The sequence below is a fragment of the Microplitis mediator genome, chromosome 9 (assembly GCF_029852145.1).
Source record: "Microplitis mediator isolate UGA2020A chromosome 9, iyMicMedi2.1, whole genome shotgun sequence".
Lineage (NCBI taxonomy): Eukaryota > Metazoa > Arthropoda > Insecta > Hymenoptera > Braconidae > Microplitis > Microplitis mediator.
In genome coordinates this window covers 10,777,365-10,800,101 of record NC_079977.1, presented here as the reverse complement: position 1 = coordinate 10,800,101, position 22,737 = coordinate 10,777,365, and the positions used below count along the sequence as shown (strand labels likewise).

The 22,737-nt window shown below is 43.3% G+C and overlaps 1 protein-coding gene across 1 annotated transcript; it reads right to left on the bottom strand.

The window, feature by feature from the left end:
* Window positions 1–346: 346 nt before the first annotated feature.
* LOC130674147 (histidine-rich glycoprotein-like) lies at window positions 347–2,540 on the bottom strand. Its single transcript, XM_057479414.1, has 3 exons — window positions 2,463–2,540; window positions 952–1,159; window positions 347–543 (listed from the first exon to the last, which is right to left on the bottom strand). The coding sequence occupies exons 1-3, from the start codon at window positions 2,538–2,540 to the stop codon at window positions 347–349; spliced, it is 483 nt and encodes a 160-aa protein (XP_057335397.1).
* Window positions 2,541–22,737: the final 20,197 nt, after the last annotated feature.

Genomic DNA, 22,737 nt, shown 5'->3' with positions numbered 1-22,737 from the left:
CATCATGACGGTAATCATGGTGACCATCAAGACCATGATCATGGTGACCATCATGGCTATTTTTATAGTGACCATCACGTCCATGATCATGATGACCATCATGACCCAGATCATGGAGACTATCATGAGCGTCATCATGGTGACATTCATGACCATGATCATGTTGACAATCATGACTACGATCATGTTGACCATCATGACCACGATCATGTTGACCATCGTGACCATGATCATGCTGACCATCACGGCCGTCATCATGTTGACCATCATGACCATGATCGTAGTGAACACCATGACCATGATCATGGTTACCATCATGACCATGATCATAGTGAACACCATGACCTTAATCATGCCGACCTTCATGACCGTAATCATAGTGACCATCAAGACCATGATCATGTTGATCACCATGACCAAGATCACGGTGACCATCATGTCCACGATAATGTTGACCATCATGACCCAGATCATGGAGACCATCATGAGCGTCATCATGGTGACATTTATGACCGTGATCATAGTGATCACCATGACCATGATCTGGGTGACTATCATGTTCAAGATCATGTTGACCATCGGAACCATCACGTCCACGATCATGGTGATTATCATGACCATGATCATGGTGATCATCATGACCATGATCTGGATGACTATCATGTTGAAGATCATGTTGACCATCATGACCATGATCATGGTGACCATCAGAACAATCGTGACCATGATCATAGTGATCATCATGACTATGATCATTGTGACTATCAGGAACATCATGATCATGGTGACCATAATGATCCAGATCATGGTGATCATCATGACCATAATAAACGTCATGGCCATGATCATTATGGCCATCATGACCATGATCATGTTTACCATCATGACCGTGATCATGGTGACCATCATGACCTTGATCATGCTGACCATCATGACCGTAATCATAGTGACCATCAAGACCATGATCATGTTGATCACCATGACCAAGATCACGGTGACCATCATGTCCACGATAATGTTGACCATCATGACTCAGATCATGGAGACCATCATGAGCGTCACCATGGTGACATTTATGCCCATGATCAAGGTGACATTCATAACCATGATTATGTTGACCATCATAACCACTATCATGGTGACCATCACGTCCACGATTCTGTTGACAATCATGACCGTAATCATAGTGGTCATAAGGACCATGATCATGCTTATTATCATGACCATGATCATGCTGACCATCATGACCGTAATCATGGTGACCATCAAGACCATGATCGTGGTGATTATCACGTCCACGATCATGTTGACCATCATGACCATGATCATGGTGACCATCAAGCCGCAATCATGATGACTATCAAGACCATGATCATGGTGACCATCAGGGCCATGATCATGGTTATCATCATGACCATGATCATAGTGATAACCATGACTATGATCTGGGTGACTATCATGTTCAAGATCATGTTGACCATCAGAACCATGATCATGGTGACTATCATAACCATGATCATGGTGACCATCATGACCGTCATTCTAGTAACCATCATGACCATGATCATGGTGACCATCATGACCATGATCATTGTGACCATCATGACCATGATCATGGTGACTATCATAACCATGATCATGGTGACCATCATGACCGTCATTCTAGTAACCATCATGACCATGATCATGGTGACCATCAGAGCCATGATCATGGTGATCATCAAATCTATTTTCATAGTGACCATCACGTTCACGATCATGGTGATCATCATGATCATGATCATGGTGATTACCATGACCATGATATGGGTGACTATCATGTTCGAGATCATGTTGACCATCAGGACAATCACGTCCACGATCATGGTGATTATCATGACCATGATCATGGTGATCATCATGACCATGATCTGGATGACTATCATGTTCAAGATCATGTTGACCATCATGACCATGATCATGGTGACCATCAGAACAATCGTGACCATGATCATTGTGACTATCAGGAACATCATGATCATGGTGACCATAATGATCCAGATCATGGTGATCATCATGACCATAATAAACGTCATGACCATGATCATTATGGCCATCATGACCATGATCATGTTTACCATCATGACCGTAATCATAGTGACCATCAAGACCATGATCATGTTGATCACCATGACCAAGATCACGGTGACCACCATGTTCACGATAATGTTGACCATCATGACCCAGATCATGGAGACCATCATGAGCGTCACCATGGTGACATTTATGCCCATGATCAAAGTGACCACCACGACCATGATCATGGTGACATTCATGACCATGATTATGTTGACCATCATGACCACTATCATGGTGACCATCACGTCCACGATTCTGTTGACAATCATGACCGTAATCATGGTGGTCATAAGGACCATGATCATGCTGATTATCATGACCATGATTATGCTGACCATCAATACAGTAATCATGGTAACCATCAAGACCATGATCGTAGTGACCATCATGACCATGACCATGCTGACCATCATGGCCGTCATTATGTTGACCATCATGACCATGATCGTGGTGAACACCATGACCATGATCAAGGTGACCACCATGACCATGATCATTGTGACATTCATGACCATGATTATATTGATCATCATGACCACTATCATGGTGACCATCACGTCCCCGATTTTGTTGACAATCATGACCGTAATGATGGTGGTCATAAAAACCATGATCATGCTGATCATCATGACCATGATCATGTTGACCATCATGACCATGATCATGTTGACCATCAGGACCATCGTAACCCATATCATGGTGATCATTAGACCTCGATCATGGTGACCACTATGACCACGATCATAGTGACCATCATGACCATCCCGACTATGATCGTGGTGACCATCATGGTCATGGTGACTATCATGACCATAATGACCTTCATGGTCACGGTGACTATCATGACCATCATGATCATGGTGACTGTCATGACCATGATCATGCTAACCATCAAGACAGTAATTATGGTGACCATCAAGACTAGATCATGATGACCATCATGTCCACGATCATGTTGACCATCATGACCATGATCATGGTGACCTTCAAGCCACGATCATGATTATCAAGACCATGATCATGGTGACCATCAAGACCATGATCATGGTGACCATCAGGGCCATGATCATGGTTATCATCATGACCATGATCATAGTGATGACCATGACCATGATCTGGGTGACTATCATGTTCAAGATCATGTTGACCATCAGAACCATCGTGACCATGATCATGGTAATCATCATGGCCATGATCATTGTGACCATCATGACCATGATCATGGTGACCATCATAACCATGATCATGGTGACCATCATAACCATGATCATGGTGACCATCATGACCGTCATTCTGGTGACCATCATGACCATGATCATGGTGACCATCAGGGCCATGATCATGGTGATCATCATATCTATTTTCATAGTGACCATCCTGTTCACGATCATGGTGATCATCATGACCATGATAATGGTGATCATCATGACCACTATCATGGTGACCATAACGTCCACGATTTCGTTGACAATCATGACCGTAATCATGGTGGTCATAAGGACCATGATCATGCTGATCATCATGACCATGATCATGTAGACCATCATGACCACGATCATGGTGACCATCAGGACCATCGTAACCAATATTATGGTGATCATTAGACCACGATCATGGTGACCACTATGACCACGATCATAGTGACCATCATGACCATTCCGACTATGATCGTGGTGACCATCATGGTCATGGTGACTATCATGACCATAATGACCATCATGGTCACGGTGACTATCATGACCATCATGATCATGGTGACTGTCATGACCATGATCATGCTGACCATCAAGACAGCAATTATGGTGACCATCAACACTAGATCATGATGACCATCATGTCCACGATCATGTTGACCATCATGACCGTATACATGGTGACCATCAAGACCATGATCATGGTGACCATCATGTCCACGATCATGTTGACCATCATGACCATGATCATGGTGACCATCAAGCCACGATCATGATTATCAAGACCATGATCACGGTGACCATCAAGACCATGATCATGGTGACCATCAGGGCCATGATCATGGTTATCATCATGACCATGATCATAGTGATGACCAAGCCCATGATCTGGGTGACTATCATGTTCAAGATCATGTTGACCATCAGAACCATCGTGACCATGATCATGGTAATCATCATGACCATGATCATTGTGACCATCATGACCATGATCATGGTGACCATCATAACCATGATCATGGTGACCATCATGACCGTCATTCTGGTGACCATCATGACCATAATCATGGTGACCATCAGTGCCATGATCGTGGTGATCATCATATCTATTTTCATAGTGACCATCCCGTTCACGATCATGGTGATCATCATGACCACTATCATGGTGACCATCACGTCCACGATTTCGTTGACAATCATGACCGTAATCATGGTGGTCATAAGGACCATGATCATGCTGATCATCATGACCATGATCATGTTGACCATCATGACCACGATTTCGGTGACCATCAGGACCATCGTGAACATGATCGTAGTTATCATCAAGACCATAATCATGGTGACCATCATGTCCACGATTATGTTGACCATCATGACCAAAATCATGGTGACTATGATGACCACAAGCATGGTGAACATCAAGCCTACGATCATGGTGACCATCATGAACATGATCATGGTGATTATCATTACCATGATCATGCTGACCATCATGACCATGATCATGCTGACCATCATGATCTTAATCATAGTGACCATCGTGACCGTAATAATGGTGGCCATCAGGATCACGATCATGCTGATCATCATGACCACGATCATGTTGACCATCATGACCATGATGATGGTGACCATCAGGTCCATCGTAACGAAGATCATGGTGATTATTAGACCACGGTTATGGTCACCACTATGACCATAATCATGGTGACCATCATGTCCACGATTATTTGACCATCATGACCAAAATCATGGTGACTATGATGACCACAAGCATGGTGAACATCAAGCCTACGATCATGGTGACCATCATGAACATGATCATGGTGATTATCATGACCATGATCATGCTGACCATCATGACCATGATCATGCTGACCATCATGATCTTAATCATAGTGACCATCGTGACCGTAATAATGGTGGCCATCAGGATCACGATCATGCTGATCATCATGACCACGATCATGTTGACCATCATGACCATGATGATGGTGACCATCAGGTCCATCGTAACGAAGATCATGGTGATTATTAGACCACGGTTATGGTCACCACTATGACCACGATCATAGTGACCATCATGATCATCGTGGCTATGATCGTGGTGACCATCATGACCACGATCATGATGACTATCATGACCATGATCATGGAGACCATCATAAGCACGATCGTAGTGGCCATCATGAACATCAAAATAATGGTGACTATCGTGACCATGATCATGCTAACCATCATGACCGTAATCATGTTGACCATCATGACCATGATCATGGTGACCATCATGACTATGATCATGCTGACCGTTATGAACGTAATCATGGTGACCATCATGTCCATTGTGACCATGATCATAGTTACCATCATCACTATGATCATGGTTATCATCGGAACCATTATTATGATCTCTATCATAACCATCATGATGATGATCATGATAACCATCATGGCCATATTCATGGTGACGATTATGACGATTATCAAGGTTACGATCATGACCACGATCATGATGACCATCATAAACATCGTTACTATGATCGTGGTGACCATCATGACCATGATCATGCTGACCATCATGACCGTAATCATGGTGACCATCAAGACCATGATCATTGTGACTTTCATGACAATGATCATGGTGAACATCATGTCCACGATCGTGTTGACCATCATAACCATAATCATGGTGACCCTTAAGACCACGCACATGGTGAACATCATGATAATCATGACCATGAACATGGTAATCATTGAGCCCATGATCATGGAGACCATCATAAACATGATTTTGCTGACCGCCATAACCATCATCATGCTGACAATCATGACCGTAATCATGGTGACCATCAAGACCATAATCATGCTGACCATCATGGTCGTCATCATGTTGACCATCATGACCATGATCGTGGTGAACACCATGACCATGATTATGGTGACCATCATGTCCACGATCGTGGTAACCATCATGACGATCATCATGGTGACTATTATGATCACGGAAAAGGTGAACATCATGATCATCATGAACATGTACATGGTGATCATCAAGCCCATGATCATGGTGACCATCATAAACATAATTTTGCAGACCACCATAACCATGATCATGCTGACCATCATGACCGTAATCATGGTGACCATCATGACCTTAATCATAGTGACCATCATAACCATGATCATGGTGACCATCAGGGTCATGATCATGGTGATAATCATAGCTATTTTTATCGTGACCATCACGTCCATGATCATGGTGACCATCATGACCCTAATCATGGTGACTATCATAAGCGCGATCATGGTGACCTCAATGACCATGATCGTGGTGAACACCATGACCATGATCATAGTGACTATCATGACCCTGATCATGGAGACCATCATGAGCGCCATCATGGTGACATTTATAACCATGATCATGGTGACCTCAATGACCATGATCATTGTGACATTCATAACCATGATCATGTTGTCCATCATGACTATGATCATGCTGACCATCATGACCGTCACAATGTTGACCATCATGACCATGATTATAGTGACCATCATAGCTATTTTTATAGTGACCATCACTTCCATCATCATGATGACCATGATGACTCAGATCATGGAGACCATCATGGTGACATTTATGACCATTATCATAGTGACCATCACGTCCACGATCTGGTTGACAATCATGACCGCAATCATGGTCGCCATAAGGACCATGATCATGCTGATCATCATGACCTTGATCTGGTGACCATCATGACCGTTATCATGGTGACCATCATGACCTTGATCTGCTGACCATCATGACCGTTATCATGGTGACCATCATGACTATGATCATGCTAACCATCGTGACCGTCTTCATGGTGACCATCATAACCTTGATCATGCTGACCATCATGACCATCATCATGGTGACCGTCATAACCATGATCATGTTGACCATCATGACCATCATTATGGTGACCGTCATGACCATGATCATGTTGACCATCATGACCACGATCATGTTGACCATCATGACCATGATCATGCTGACCATCATGGCCGTCATCATGTTGATCATCATGACCTTGATCGTGGTGACCATCATGTCCACGATCATGTTGACCATCATGACCATGATCATGGTGACCATCAAGCCACGATCATGAAGACTATCAAGATCATGATCATGGTGACCATCAGGGCCATTATCATGGCTATGTTCATGACCATAATTATAGTGATCACCATGACCATGATCTGGGTGACTATCATGTTCAAGATCATGTTGACCATCAGAACCATCGTGACTATGATCATGGTAATCATCATGACCATGATCATGGTGACCATCATAACCATGATCATGGTGACCATCATGACCGTCATTCTGGTGACCATCATAACCATGATCATGGTGACCATCAGAGCAATCGTGACCATGATCATAGTGATCATCATCACTATGATCATTGTGACTATCAGGAACATCATGATCATGGTGACCATCATGACCTTAATCATGCTGACCGTCATGACCTTCATTATAGTAACCATCATGACCATGATCATGGTGACCATCATGACCGACATCATGGTGACCATCATGACCATGATCATGGTGACCATCGTGACCTCGATCATGCTGACAATCATGACCGTCATCATGGCGACCATCATGACCATGATCATGCTGACCATCATGACCTTGATCATTATGACAATCATGACCATGATCATGGTGATCACCATGACCATGATTATGCTGACAATCATGACCGTCTTCATGGTGACCATCATAACCTTGATCATGCTGACCGTCATGACCATCATCATGGTGACCGTCATGACTATGATCATGTTGACCATCACGACCACGATCATGTTGACCATCATGACCATGATCATGCTGACCATCATGGCCGTCATCATGTTGACCATCATGACCTTGATCATGCTGACCATCATGACCGTATTCATGGTGACCATCAAGACCATGATCATAGTAACCATCATGACCCTGATCATAAAGAGCATCGTAACCAATATCATGGTGATCATTAGACCTCGATTATGGTGACCACTATGACCACGATCATAGAGACCATCATAACCATCGTGACTATGATCGTGGTGACTATAATGACTATCATGGTCATGGTGACTATCATGACCATAATGACCATTATGGTCACGGTGACTATCATGACCATCATGATCATGGTGACTGTCATGACCATGATCATGCTGACCATCAAGACAGTAATTATGGTGACCATCAAGACTAGATCATGATGACCATCATGTCCACGATCATGTTGACCATCATGACCGTAATCATGGTGACCATCAAGACCATGATCATGGTGACCATCATGTCCACGATCATGTTGACCATCAAGACCATGATCATGGTGACCATCAGGGCCATGATCATGGTTATCATCATGACCATGATCATAGTGATGACCAAGACCATGATCTGGGTGACTATCATGTTCAAGATCATGTTGACCATCAGAACCATCGTGACCATGATCATGGTAATCATCATGACCATGATCATTGTGACCATCATGACCATGATCATGGTGACCATCATAACCATGATCATGGTGACCATCATAACCATGATCATGGTGACCATCATGACCGTCATTCTGGTGACCATCATGACCATGATCATGGTGACCATCAGGGCCATGATCATGGTGATCATCATATCTATTTTCATAGTGACCATCCTGTTCACGATCATGGTGATCATCATGACCATGATAATGGTGATCATCATGACCACTATCATGGTGACCATCACGTCCACGATTTCGTTGACAATCATGACCGTAATCATGGTGGTCATAAGGACCATGATCATGCTGATCATCATGACCATGATCATGTAGACCATCATGACCACGATCATGGTGACCATCAGGACCATCGTAACCAATATTATGGTGATCATTAGACCACGATCATGGTGACCACTATGACCACGATCATAGTGACCATCATGACCATTCCGACTATGATCGTGGTGACCATCATGGTCATGGTGACTATCATGACCATAATGACCATCATGGTCACGGTGACTATCATGACCATCATGATCATGGTGACTGTCATGACCATGATCATGCTGACCATCAAGACAGCAATTATGGTGACCATCAAGACTAGATCATGATGACCATCATGTCCACGATCATGTTGACCATCATGACCGTATACATGGTGACCATCAAGACCATGATCATGGTGACCATCATGTCCACGATCATGTTGACCATCATGACCATGATCATGGTGACCATCAAGCCACGATCATGATTATCAAGACCATGATCACGGTGACCATCAAGACCATGATCATGGTGACCATCAGGGCCATGATCATGGTTATCATCATGACCATGATCATAGTGATGACCAAGACCATGATCTGGGTGACTATCATGTTCAAGATCATGTTGACCATCAGAACCATCGTGACCATGATCATGGTAATCATCATGACCATGATCATTGTGACCATCATGACCATGATCATGGTGACCATCATAACCATGATCATGGTGACCATCATGACCGTCATTCTGGTGACCATCATGACCATAATCATGGTGACCATCAGGGCCATGATCGTGGTGATCATCATATCTATTTTCATAGTGACCATCCCGTTCACGATCATGGTGATCATCATGACCACTATCATGGTGACCATCACGTCCACGATTTCGTTGACAATCATGACCGTAATCATGGTGGTCATAAGGACCATGATCATGCTGATCATCATGACCATGATCATGTTGACCATCATGACCACGATTTCGGTGACCATCAGGACCATCGTGAACATGATCGTAGTTATCATCAAGACCATAATCATGGTGACCATCATGTCCACGATTATGTTGACCATCATGACCAAAATCATGGTGACTATGATGACCACAAGCATGGTGAACATCAAGCCTACGATCATGGTGACCATCATGAACATGATCATGGTGATTATCATGACCATGATCATGCTGACCATCATGACCATGATCATGCTGACCATCATGATCTTAATCATAGTGACCATCGTGACCGTAATAATGGTGGCCATCAGGATCACGATCATGCTGATCATCATGACCACGATCATGTTGACCATCATGACCATGATGATGGTGACCATCAGGTCCATCGTAACGAAGATCATGGTGATTATTAGACCACGGTTATGGTCACCACTATGACCACGATCATAGTGACCATCATGATCATCGTGGCTATGATCGTGGTGACCATCATGACCACGATCATGATGACTATCATGACCATGATCATGGAGACCATCATAAGCACGATCGTAGTGGCCATCATGAACATCATAATAATGGTGACTATCGTGACCATGATCATGCTAACCATCATGACCGTAATCATGTTGACCATCATGACCATGATCATGGTGACCATCATGACTATGATCATGCTGACCGTTATGAACGTAATCATGGTGACCATCATGTCCATTGTGACCATGATCATAGTTACCATCATCACTATGATCATGGTTATCATCGGAACCATTATTATGATCTCTATCATAACCATCATGATGATGATCATGATAACCATCATGGCCATATTCATGGTGACGATTATGACGATTATCAAGGTTACGATCATGACCACGATCATGATGACCATCATAAACATCGTTACTATGATCGTGGTGACCATCATGACCATGATCATGCTGACCATCATGACCGTAATCATGGTGACCATCAAGACCATGATCATTGTGACTTTCATGACAATGATCATGGTGAACATCATGTCCACGATCGTGTTGACCATCATAACCATAATCATGGTGACCCTTAAGACCACGCACATGGTGAACATCATGATAATCATGACCATGAACATGGTAATCATTGAGCCCATGATCATGGAGACCATCATAAACATGATTTTGCTGACCGCCATAACCATGATCATGCTGACAATCATGACCGTAATCATGGTGACCATCAAGACCATAATCATGCTGACCATCATGGTCGTCATCATGTTGACCATCATGACCATGATCGTGGTGAACACCATGACCATGATTATGGTGACCATCATGTCCACGATCGTGGTAACCATCATGACGATCATCATGGTGACTATTATGATCACGGAAAAGGTGAACATCATGATCATCATGAACATGTACATGGTGACCATAAAGACCATGATCGTGGTGACCATCATGTCCACGATCATGTTGACCATCATGACCATGATCATGGTGACCATCATGTCGACGATCGTGTTGACCATCATAACCATAATCATGGTGACCCTTAAGACCACGCACATGGTGAACATCATGATAATCATGACCATAAACATGGTAATCATTGAGCCCATGATCATGGAGACCATCATAAACATGATTTTGCTGACCGCCATAACCATGATCATGCTGACAACATGACCGTAATCATGGTGACCATCAAGACCATAATCATGCTGACCATCATGGTCGTCATCATGTTGACCATCATGACCATGATCGTGGTGAACACCATGACCATGATCATGGTGACCATCATGTCCACGATCGTGGTAACCATCATGACGATCATCATGGTGACTATTATGATCACGGAAAAGGTGAACATCATGATCATCATGAACATGTACATGGTGACCATAAAGACCATGATCGTGGTGACCATCATGTCCACGATCATGTTGACCATCATGACCATGATCATGGTGACCATCAAGCCACGATCATGATTATCAAGACCATGATCATGGTGACCATCAAGACCATGATCATGGTGACCATCAGGGCCATGATCATGGTTATCATCATGACCATGATCATAGTGATGACCATGACCATGATCTGGGTGACTATCATGTTCAAGATCATGTTGACCATCAGAACCATCGTGACCATGATCATGGTAATCATCATGACCATGATCATTGTGACCATCATGACCATGATCATGGTGACCATCATAACCATGATCATGGTGACCATCATGACCGTCATTCTGGTGACCATCATGACCATGATCATGGTGACCATCAGGGCCATGATCATGGTGATCATCATATCTATTTTCATAGTGACCATCCCGTTCACGATCATGGTGATCATCATGACCATGATAATGGTGATCATCATGACCACTATCATGGTGACCATCACGTCCACGATTTCGTTGACAATCATGACCGTAATCATGGTGGTCATAAGGACCATGATCATGCTGATCATCATGACCATGATCATGTAGACCATCATGACCACGATCATGGTGACCATCAGGACCATCGTAACCAATATCATGGTGATAATTAGACCACGATCATGGTGACCACTATGACCACGATCATAGTGACCATCATGACCATTCCGACTATGATCGTGGTGACCATCATGGTCATGGTGACTATCATGACCATAATGACCATCATGGTCACGGTGACTATCATGACCATCATGATCATGGTGACTGTCATGACCATGATCATGCTGACCATCAAGACAGCAATTATGGTGACCATCACGACTAGATCATGATGACCATCATGTCCACGATCATGTTGACCATCATGACCGTATACATGGTGACCATCATGTCCACGATCATGTTGACCATCATGACCATGATCATGGTGACCATCAAGCCACGATCATGATTATCAAGACCATGATCACGGTGACCATCAAGACCATGATCATGGTGACCATCAGGGCCATGATCATGGTTATCATCATGACCATGATCATAGTGATGACCAAGACCATGATCTGGGTGACTATCATGTTCAAGATCATGTTGACCATCAGAACCATCGTGACCATGATCATGGTAATCATCATGACCATGATCATTGTGACCATCATGACCATGATCATGGTGACCATCATAACCATGATCATGGTGACCATCATGACCGTCATTCTGGTGACCATCATGACCATAATCATGGTGACCATCAGGGCCATGATCGTGGTGATCATCATATCTATTTTCATAGTGACCATCCCGTTCACGATCATGGTGATCATCATGACCACTATCATGGTGACCATCACGTCCACGATTTCGTTGACAATCATGACCGTAATCATGGTGGTCATAAGCACCATGATCATGCTGATCATCATGACCATGATCATGTTGACCATCATGACCACGATCATGGTGACCACGATGAACATGTTCATGGTGATTATCATGACCACGATTTCGGTGACCATCAGGACCATCGTGAACATGATCGTAGTTATCATCAAGACCATAATCATGGTGTCCATCATGTCCACGATTATGTTGACCATCATGACCAAAATCATGGTGACTATGATGACCACAAGCATGGTGAACATCAAGCCTACGATCATGGTGACCATCATGAACATGATCATGGTGATTATCATGACCATGATCGTGCTGACCATCATGACCATGATCATGCTGACCATCATGATCTTAATCATAGTGACCATCGTGACCGTAATAATGGTGGCCATCAGGATCATGATCATGCTGATCATCATGACCACGATCATGTTGAACATCATGACCATGATGATGGTGACCATCAGGTCCATCGTAACGAAGATCATGGTGATTATTAGACCACGGTTATGGTCACCACTATGACCACGATCATAGTGACCATCATGATCATCGTGGCTATGATCGTGGTGACCATCATGACCACGATCATGATGACTATCATGACCATGATCATGGAGACCATCATAAGCACGATCGTAGTGGCCATCATGGACATCATAATAATGGTGACTATCGTGACCATGATCATGCTAACCATCATGACCGTAATCATGTTGACCATCATGACCATGATCATGGTGACCATCATGACTATGATCATGCTGACCGTTATGAACGTAATCATGGTGACCATCATGTCCATTGTGACCATGATCATAGTTACCATCATCACTATGATCATGGTTATCATCGGAACCATTATTATGATCTCTATCATAACCATCATGATGATGATCATGATAACCATCATGGCCATATTCATGGTGACGATTATGACGATTATCAAGGTGACGATCATGACCACGATCATGATGACCATCATAAACATCGTTACTATGATCGTGGTGACCATCATGACCATGATCATGCTGACCATCATGACCGTAATCATGGTGACCATCAAGACCATGATCATTGTGACTTTCATGACAATGATCATGGTGAACATCATGTCCACGATCGTGTTGACCATCATAACCATAATCATGGTGACCCTTTAGACCACGCACATGGTGAACATCATGATAATCATGACCATGAACATGGTAATCATTGAGCCCATGATCATGGAGACCATCATAAACATGATTTTGCTGACCGCCATAACCATGATCATGCTGACAATCATGACCGTAATCATGGTGACCATCAAGACCATAATCATGCTGACCATCATGGTCGTCATCATGTTGACCATCATGACCATGATCGTGGTGAACACCATGACCATGATCATGGTGACCATCATGTCCACGATCGTGGTAACCATCATGACGATCATCATGGTGACTATTATGATCACGGAAAAGGTGAACATCATGACCATCATGAACATGTACATGGTGATCATCAAGCCCATGATCATGGTGACCATCATAAACATAATTTTGCAGACCACCATAACCATGATCATGCTGACCATCATGACCGTAATCATGGTGACCATCATGACCTTAATCATAGTGACCATCATAACCATGATCATGGTGACCATCAGGGTCATGATCATGGTGATAATCATAGCTATTTTTATCGTGACCATCACGTCCATGATCATGGTGACCATCATGACCCTAATCATGGTGACTATCATAAGCGCGATCATGGTGACCTCAATGACCATGATCGTGGTGAACACCATGACCATGATCATAGTGACTATCATGACCCTGATCATGGAGACCATCATGAGCGCCATCATGGTGACATTTATGACCATGATCATGGTGACCTCAATGACCATGATCATTGTGACATTCATAACCATGATCATGTTGTCCATCATGACTATGATCATGCTGACCATCATGACCGTCATAATGTTGACCATCATGACCATGATTATAGTGACCATCATAGCTATTTTTATAGTGACCATCACTTCCATCATCATGATGACCATGATGACTCAGATCATGGAGACCATCATGGTGACATTTATGACCATTATCATAGTGACCATCACGTCCACGATCTGGTTGACAATCATGACCGCAATCATGGTCGCCATAAGGACCATGATCATGCTGATCATCATGACCTTGATCTGCTGACCATCATGACCGTTATCATGGTGACCATCATGACCTTGATCTGCTGACCATCATGACCGTTATCATGGTGACCATCATGACTATGATCATGCTAACCATCGTGACCGTCTTCATGGTGACCATCATAACCTTGATCATGCTGACCATCATGACCATCATCATGGTGACCGTCATGACCATGATCATGTTGACCATCATGACCATCATTATGGTGACCGTCATGACCATGATCATGTTGACCATCATGACCACGATCATGTTGACCATCATGACCATGATCATGCTGACCATCATGGCCGTCATCATGTTGATCATCATGACCTTGATCGTGGTAACCATCATGTCCACGATCATGTTGACCATCATGACCATGATCATGGTGACCATCAAGCCACGATCATGAAGACTATCAAGATCATGATCATGGTGACCATCAGGGCCATTATCATGGCTATGTTCATGACCATAATTATAGTGATCACCATGACCATGATCTGGGTGACTATCATGTTCAAGATCATGTTGACCATCAGAACCATCGTGACTATGATCATGGTAATCATCATGACCATGATCATGGTGACCATCATAACCATGATCATGGTGACCATCATGACCGTCATTCTGGTGACCATCAGAGCAATCGTGACCATGATCATAGTGATCATCATCACTATGATCATTGTGACTATCAGGAACATCATGATCATGGTGACCATCATGACCTTAATCATGCTGACCATCATGACCTTCATTATAGTAACCATCATGACCATGATCATGGTGACCATCATGACCGACATCATGGTGACCATCATGACCATGATCATGGTGACCATCGTGACCTCGATCATGCTGACAATCATGACCGTCATCATGGCGACCATCATGACCATGATCATGCTGACCATCATGACCTTGATCATTATGACAATCATGACCATGATCATGGTGATCACCATGACCATGATTATGCTGACAATCATGACCGTCTTCATGGTGACCATCATAACCTTGATCATGCTGACTGTCATGACCATCATCATGGTGACCGTCATGACTATGATCATGTTGACCATCACGACCACGATCATGTTGACCATCATGACTATGATCATGCTGACCGTTATGAACGTAATCATGGTGACCATCATGTCCATTGTGACCATGATCATAGTGACCATCATCACTATGATCATGGTTATCATCGGAACCATTATTATGATCTCTATCATAACCATCATGATGATGATCATGATAACCATCATGGCCATATTCATGGTGACGATTATGACGATTATCAAGGTGACGATCATGACCACGATCATGATGACCATCATAAACATCGTTACTATGATCGTGGTGACCATCATGACCATGATCATGCTGACCATCATGACCGTCATCATGGTGACCATCAAGACCATGATCATTGTGACTTTCATGACAATGATCATGGTGAACATCATGTCCACGATCGTGTTGACCATCATAACCATAATCATGGTGACTATTAAGACCACGCACATGGTGAACATCATGATAATCATGACCATGAACATGGTAATCATTGAGCCCATGATCATGGAGACCATCATAAACATGATTTTGCTGACCGCCATAACCATGATCATGCTGACAATCATGACCGTAATCATGGTGACCATCAAGACCATAATCATGCTGACCATCATGGTGGTCATCATGTTGACCATTATGACCATGATCGTGGTGAACACCATGACCATGATCATGGTGACCATCATGTCCACGATCGTGGTAACCATCATGACGATCATCATGGTGACTATTATGATCACGGAACAGGTGAACATCATGATCATCATGAACATGTACATGGTGATCATCAAGCCCATGATCATGGTGACCATCATAAACATAATTTTGCAGACCACCATAACCATGATCATGCTGACCATCATAACCGTAATCATGGTGACCATCATGACCTTAATCATAGTGACCATCATGACCTTGATCATGGTGACCTTCAGGGTCATGATCATGGTGATAATCATAGCTATTTTTATCGTGACCATCACGTCCATGATCATGGTGACCATCATGACCCTAATCATGGAGACTATCATAAGCGCGATCATGGTGACCTCAATGACCATGATCGTGGTGACCTCAATGACCATGATCATTGTGACATTCATAACCATGATCATGTTGTCCATCATGACTATGATCATCCTGACCATCATGACCGTCATAATGTCGACCATAATGACCATGATTATAGTGACCATCATAGCTATTTTTATAGTGACCATCACTTCCATCATCATGATGACCATGATGACTCAGATCATGGAGACCATCATGGTGACATTTATGACCATTATCATAGTGACCATCACGTCCACGATCTGGTTGACAATCATGACCGCAATCATGGTCGCCATAAGGACCATGATCATGCTGATCATCATGACCTTGATCTGCTGACCATCATGACCGTTATCATGGTGACCATCATGACTATGATCATGCTAACCATCGTGACCGTCTTCATGGTGACCATCATAACCTTGATCATGCTGACCATCATGACCATCATCATGGTGACCGTCATGACCATGATCATGTTGACCATCATGACCGTTATCATGGTGACCATCATGACTATGATCATGCTAACCATCGTGACCGTCTTCATGGTGACCATCATAACCTTGATCATGCTGACCATCATGACCATCATCATGGTGACCGTCACGACCATGATCATGTTGACCATCATGACCATCATCATGGTGACCGTCATGACCATGATCATGTTGACCATCATGACCACGATCATGTTGAACATCATGTCCACGATCATGTTGACCATCATGTTCAAGATCATGTTGACCATCAGAACCATCGTGACTATGATCATGGTAATCATCATGACCATGATCATGATGACCATCATAACCATGATCATGGTGACCATCATGACCGTCATTCTGGTGACCATCATGACCATGATCATGGTGACCATCAGAGCAATCGTGACCATGATCATAGTGATCATCATCACTATGATCATTGTGACTATCAGGAACATCATGATCATGGTGAGCATCATGACCTTAATCATGCTGACCATCATGACCTTCATTATAGTAACTATCATGACCATGATTATGGTGACCATCATGACCGACATCATGGTGACCAACATGACCATGATCATGGTGACTATCGTGACCTCGATCATGCTGACAATCATGACCGTCATCATGGCGACCATCATGACCATGATCATGCTGACCATCATGACCTTGATCATTATGACAATCATGACCATGATCATGGTGATCACCATGACCATGATTATGCTGACAATCATGACCGTCATCGTGGTGACCATCATGACCGTCATAATGGTGACCATCATGACCTTGATCTGCTGACCATCATGACCGTTATCATGGTGACCATCATGACTATGATCATGCTAACCATCGTGACCGTCTTCATGGTGAACATCATAACCTTGATCATGCTGACCGTCATGACCATCATCATGGTGACCGTCATGACCATGATCATGTTGACCATCATGACCACGATCATGTTGACCATCATGACCATGATCATGCTGACCATCATGGCCGTCATCATGTTGACCATCATGACCTTGATCATGCTGACCATCATGACCGTATTCATGGTGACCATCAAGACCATGATCATAGTAACCATCATGACCCTGATCATGGAGAGCATCGTAACCAATATCATGGTGATCATTAGACCTCGATTATGGTGACCACTATGACCACGATCATAGTGACCATCATAACCATCGTGACTATGATCGTGGTGACTATAATGACTATCATGGTCATGGTGACTATCATGACCATACTGACCATCATGGTCACGCCGACTATCATGACCATCATGATCATAGTGACTGTCATGACCATGATAGTGCTGACCATCATGATAGTAATAATGGTGACAATCATGACCATGATAATGGTGACTATCATGTTCTTGATTATGCTGACCATCATGACCGTAATCACGGTGACCATCAAGACCATGATCATTGTGACCATCATGACCGTCATTCTGGCGACCGTCATGACCACGATTATGGTGACCATCAGGGCCAAGATCATGGCGATTATCATAGCTATTTTCATAGTGACCATCCCGTTCACGATCATGGTGATCATCATGACCATGATCATGGTGACCATCATAACCATGATCATGGTGACCATCATGACCGTCATTCTGGTGACCATCATGACCATGATCATGGTGACCATCAGGGCCATGATCATGGTGATCATCATATCTATTTTCATAGTGACCATCCCGTTCACGATCATGGTGATCATCATGACCATGATCATGGTGATCATCATGACCACTATCATGGTGACCATCACGTCCACGATTTCGTTGACAATCATGACCGTAATCATGGCGGTCATAAGGACCATGATCATGCTGATCATCATGACCATGATCATGTTGACCATCATGACCACGCTCATGGTGACCATCAGGACCATCGTAACCAATATCATGGTGATCATTAGACCACCATCATGGTGACCACTATGACCACGATCATAGTGACCATCATGACCATTCCGACTATGATCGTGGTGACCATCATGGTCATGGTGACTATCATGACCATAATGACCATCATGGTCACGGTGACTATCATGACCATCATGATCATGGTGACTGTCATGACCATGATCATGCTGACCATCAAGACAGTAATTATGGTGACCATGAAGACTAGATCATGATGACCATCATGTCCACGATCATGTTGACCATCATGACCGTAATCATGGTGACCATCAAGACCATGATCGTGGTGACCATCATGTCCACGATCATGTTGACCATCATGACCATGATCATGGTGACCATCAAGCCACGATCATGATTATCAAGACCATGATCATGGTGACCATCAAGACCATGATCATGGTGACCATCAGGGCCATGATCATGGTTACCATCATGACCATGATCATAGTGATGACCATGACCATGATCTGGGTGACTATCATGTTCAAGATCATGTTGACCATCAGAACCATCGTGACCATGATCATAGTAATCATCATGACCATGATCATTGTGACCATCATGACCATGATCATGGTGACCATCATAACCATGATCATGGTGACCATCAGGGCCATGATCGTGGTGATCATCATATCTATTTGCATAGTGACCATCCCGTTCACGATCATGGTGATCATCATGACCATGATCATGGTGATCATCATGACCACTATCATGGTGACCATCACGTCCACGATTTCGTTGACAATCATGACCGTAATCGTGGTGGTCATCAGGACCATGATCATGCTGATCATCATGACCATGATCATGTTGACCATTATGACCACGATCATGGTGACCATCAGGACCATCGTAACCAATATCATGGTGATCATTAGACCACGATCATGGTGACCACTATGACCACGATCATGGTGATCATCATGACCATGTTCTATTATGGTCTCTATCATGATCATTATGACGATGATCATGCCAACCATCGTGACCATCTTGACCATAATGAACATCATGACCATGATCATTGTAAACATCATGACCTTGATCATGGTGACCATCATGATCTTGATCATGCTGACCATCATGACGGTAATCATGGTGACCATCGAGACCATGATCATGGTGACCATCATGGCTATTTTTATAGTGACCATCACGTCCATGATCATGATGACCATCATGACCCAGATCATGGAGACCATCATGAGCGTCATCATGGTGACATTCATGACCATGATCATGTTGACAATCATGACTACGATCATGTTGACCATCGTGACCACGATCATGTTGACCATCGTGACCATGATCATGCTGACCATCATGGCCGTCATCATGTTGACCATCATGACCATGATCGTGGTGAACACCATGACCATGATCATGGTTACTATCATGACCATGATCATGGTGACCACCATGACCATGATCATGGTGCCCATCATGACCATGATTATGGTAACCATCATGACCTTGATCATGCTGACCATCATGACCGTAATCATAGTGACCATCAAGACCATGATCATGTTGATCACCATGACCAAGATCACGGTGACCATCATGTCCACGATAATGTTGACCATCATGACCCAGATCATGGAGACCATCATGAGCGTCACCATGGTGACATTGATGCCCATGATCAAGGTGACCACCATGACCATGATCATGGTGACATTCATAACCATGATTATGTTGACCATCATAACCACTATCATAATGACCATCACGTCCACGATTCTATTGACAATCATGACCGTAATCATAGTGGTCATAAGGACCATGATCATGCTGATTATCATGACCATGATCATGCTGACCATCAAGACAGTAATCATGGTGACCATCAAGACTAGATCATGGTGACCATCATGTCTACGATCATGTTGACCATCATGACCGTAATCATGGTGACCATCAAGACCATGATCGTGGTGATCAACACGTCCACGATCATGGTGACCATCAAGCCACAATCATGATGACTATCAAGACCATGATCATGGTGACCATCAGGGCCATGATCATGGTTATCATCATGACCATGATCATAGTGATCACCATGACCATGATCTGGGTGACTATTATGTTCAAGATCATGTTGACCATCAGAACCATCGTGACCATGATCATGATAATCATCATGACCATGATCATTGTGACCATCATGACCATGATCATGGTGACCATCATAACCATGATCATGGTGACCATCATGACTGTCATTCTGGTAACCATCATGACCATGATCATGGTGACCATCAGAGCCATGATCATGGTGATCATCAAATCTATTTTCATAGTGACCATCACGTTCACGATCATGGTGATCATCATGATCATGATCATGGTGATTACCATGACCATGATATGGGTGACCATCATGTTTGAGATCATGTTGACCATCAGGACCATCACGTCCACGATCATGGTGATTATCATGACCATGAT

Excerpts from the sequence above, each read along its gene's own strand:
- LOC130674147 (XM_057479414.1), bottom strand. The coding sequence starts at position 2,540 with ATGACGGCCATGATGGTCAGCATGGTCATGGTCATGATGGTCACTACG. Across the intron at positions 1,160-2,462 it reads TGATGGTTACCATGATTACT|AATCGTGGACGTGATGGTCA; the intron begins GTATTGATGGTC and ends GATTGTCAACAG. Across the intron at positions 544-951 it reads ACATGATCATGGTCTTGATG|ATCATGGTCATGGTGATCAC; the intron begins GTCACTATGATT and ends ATAGTCACCCAG.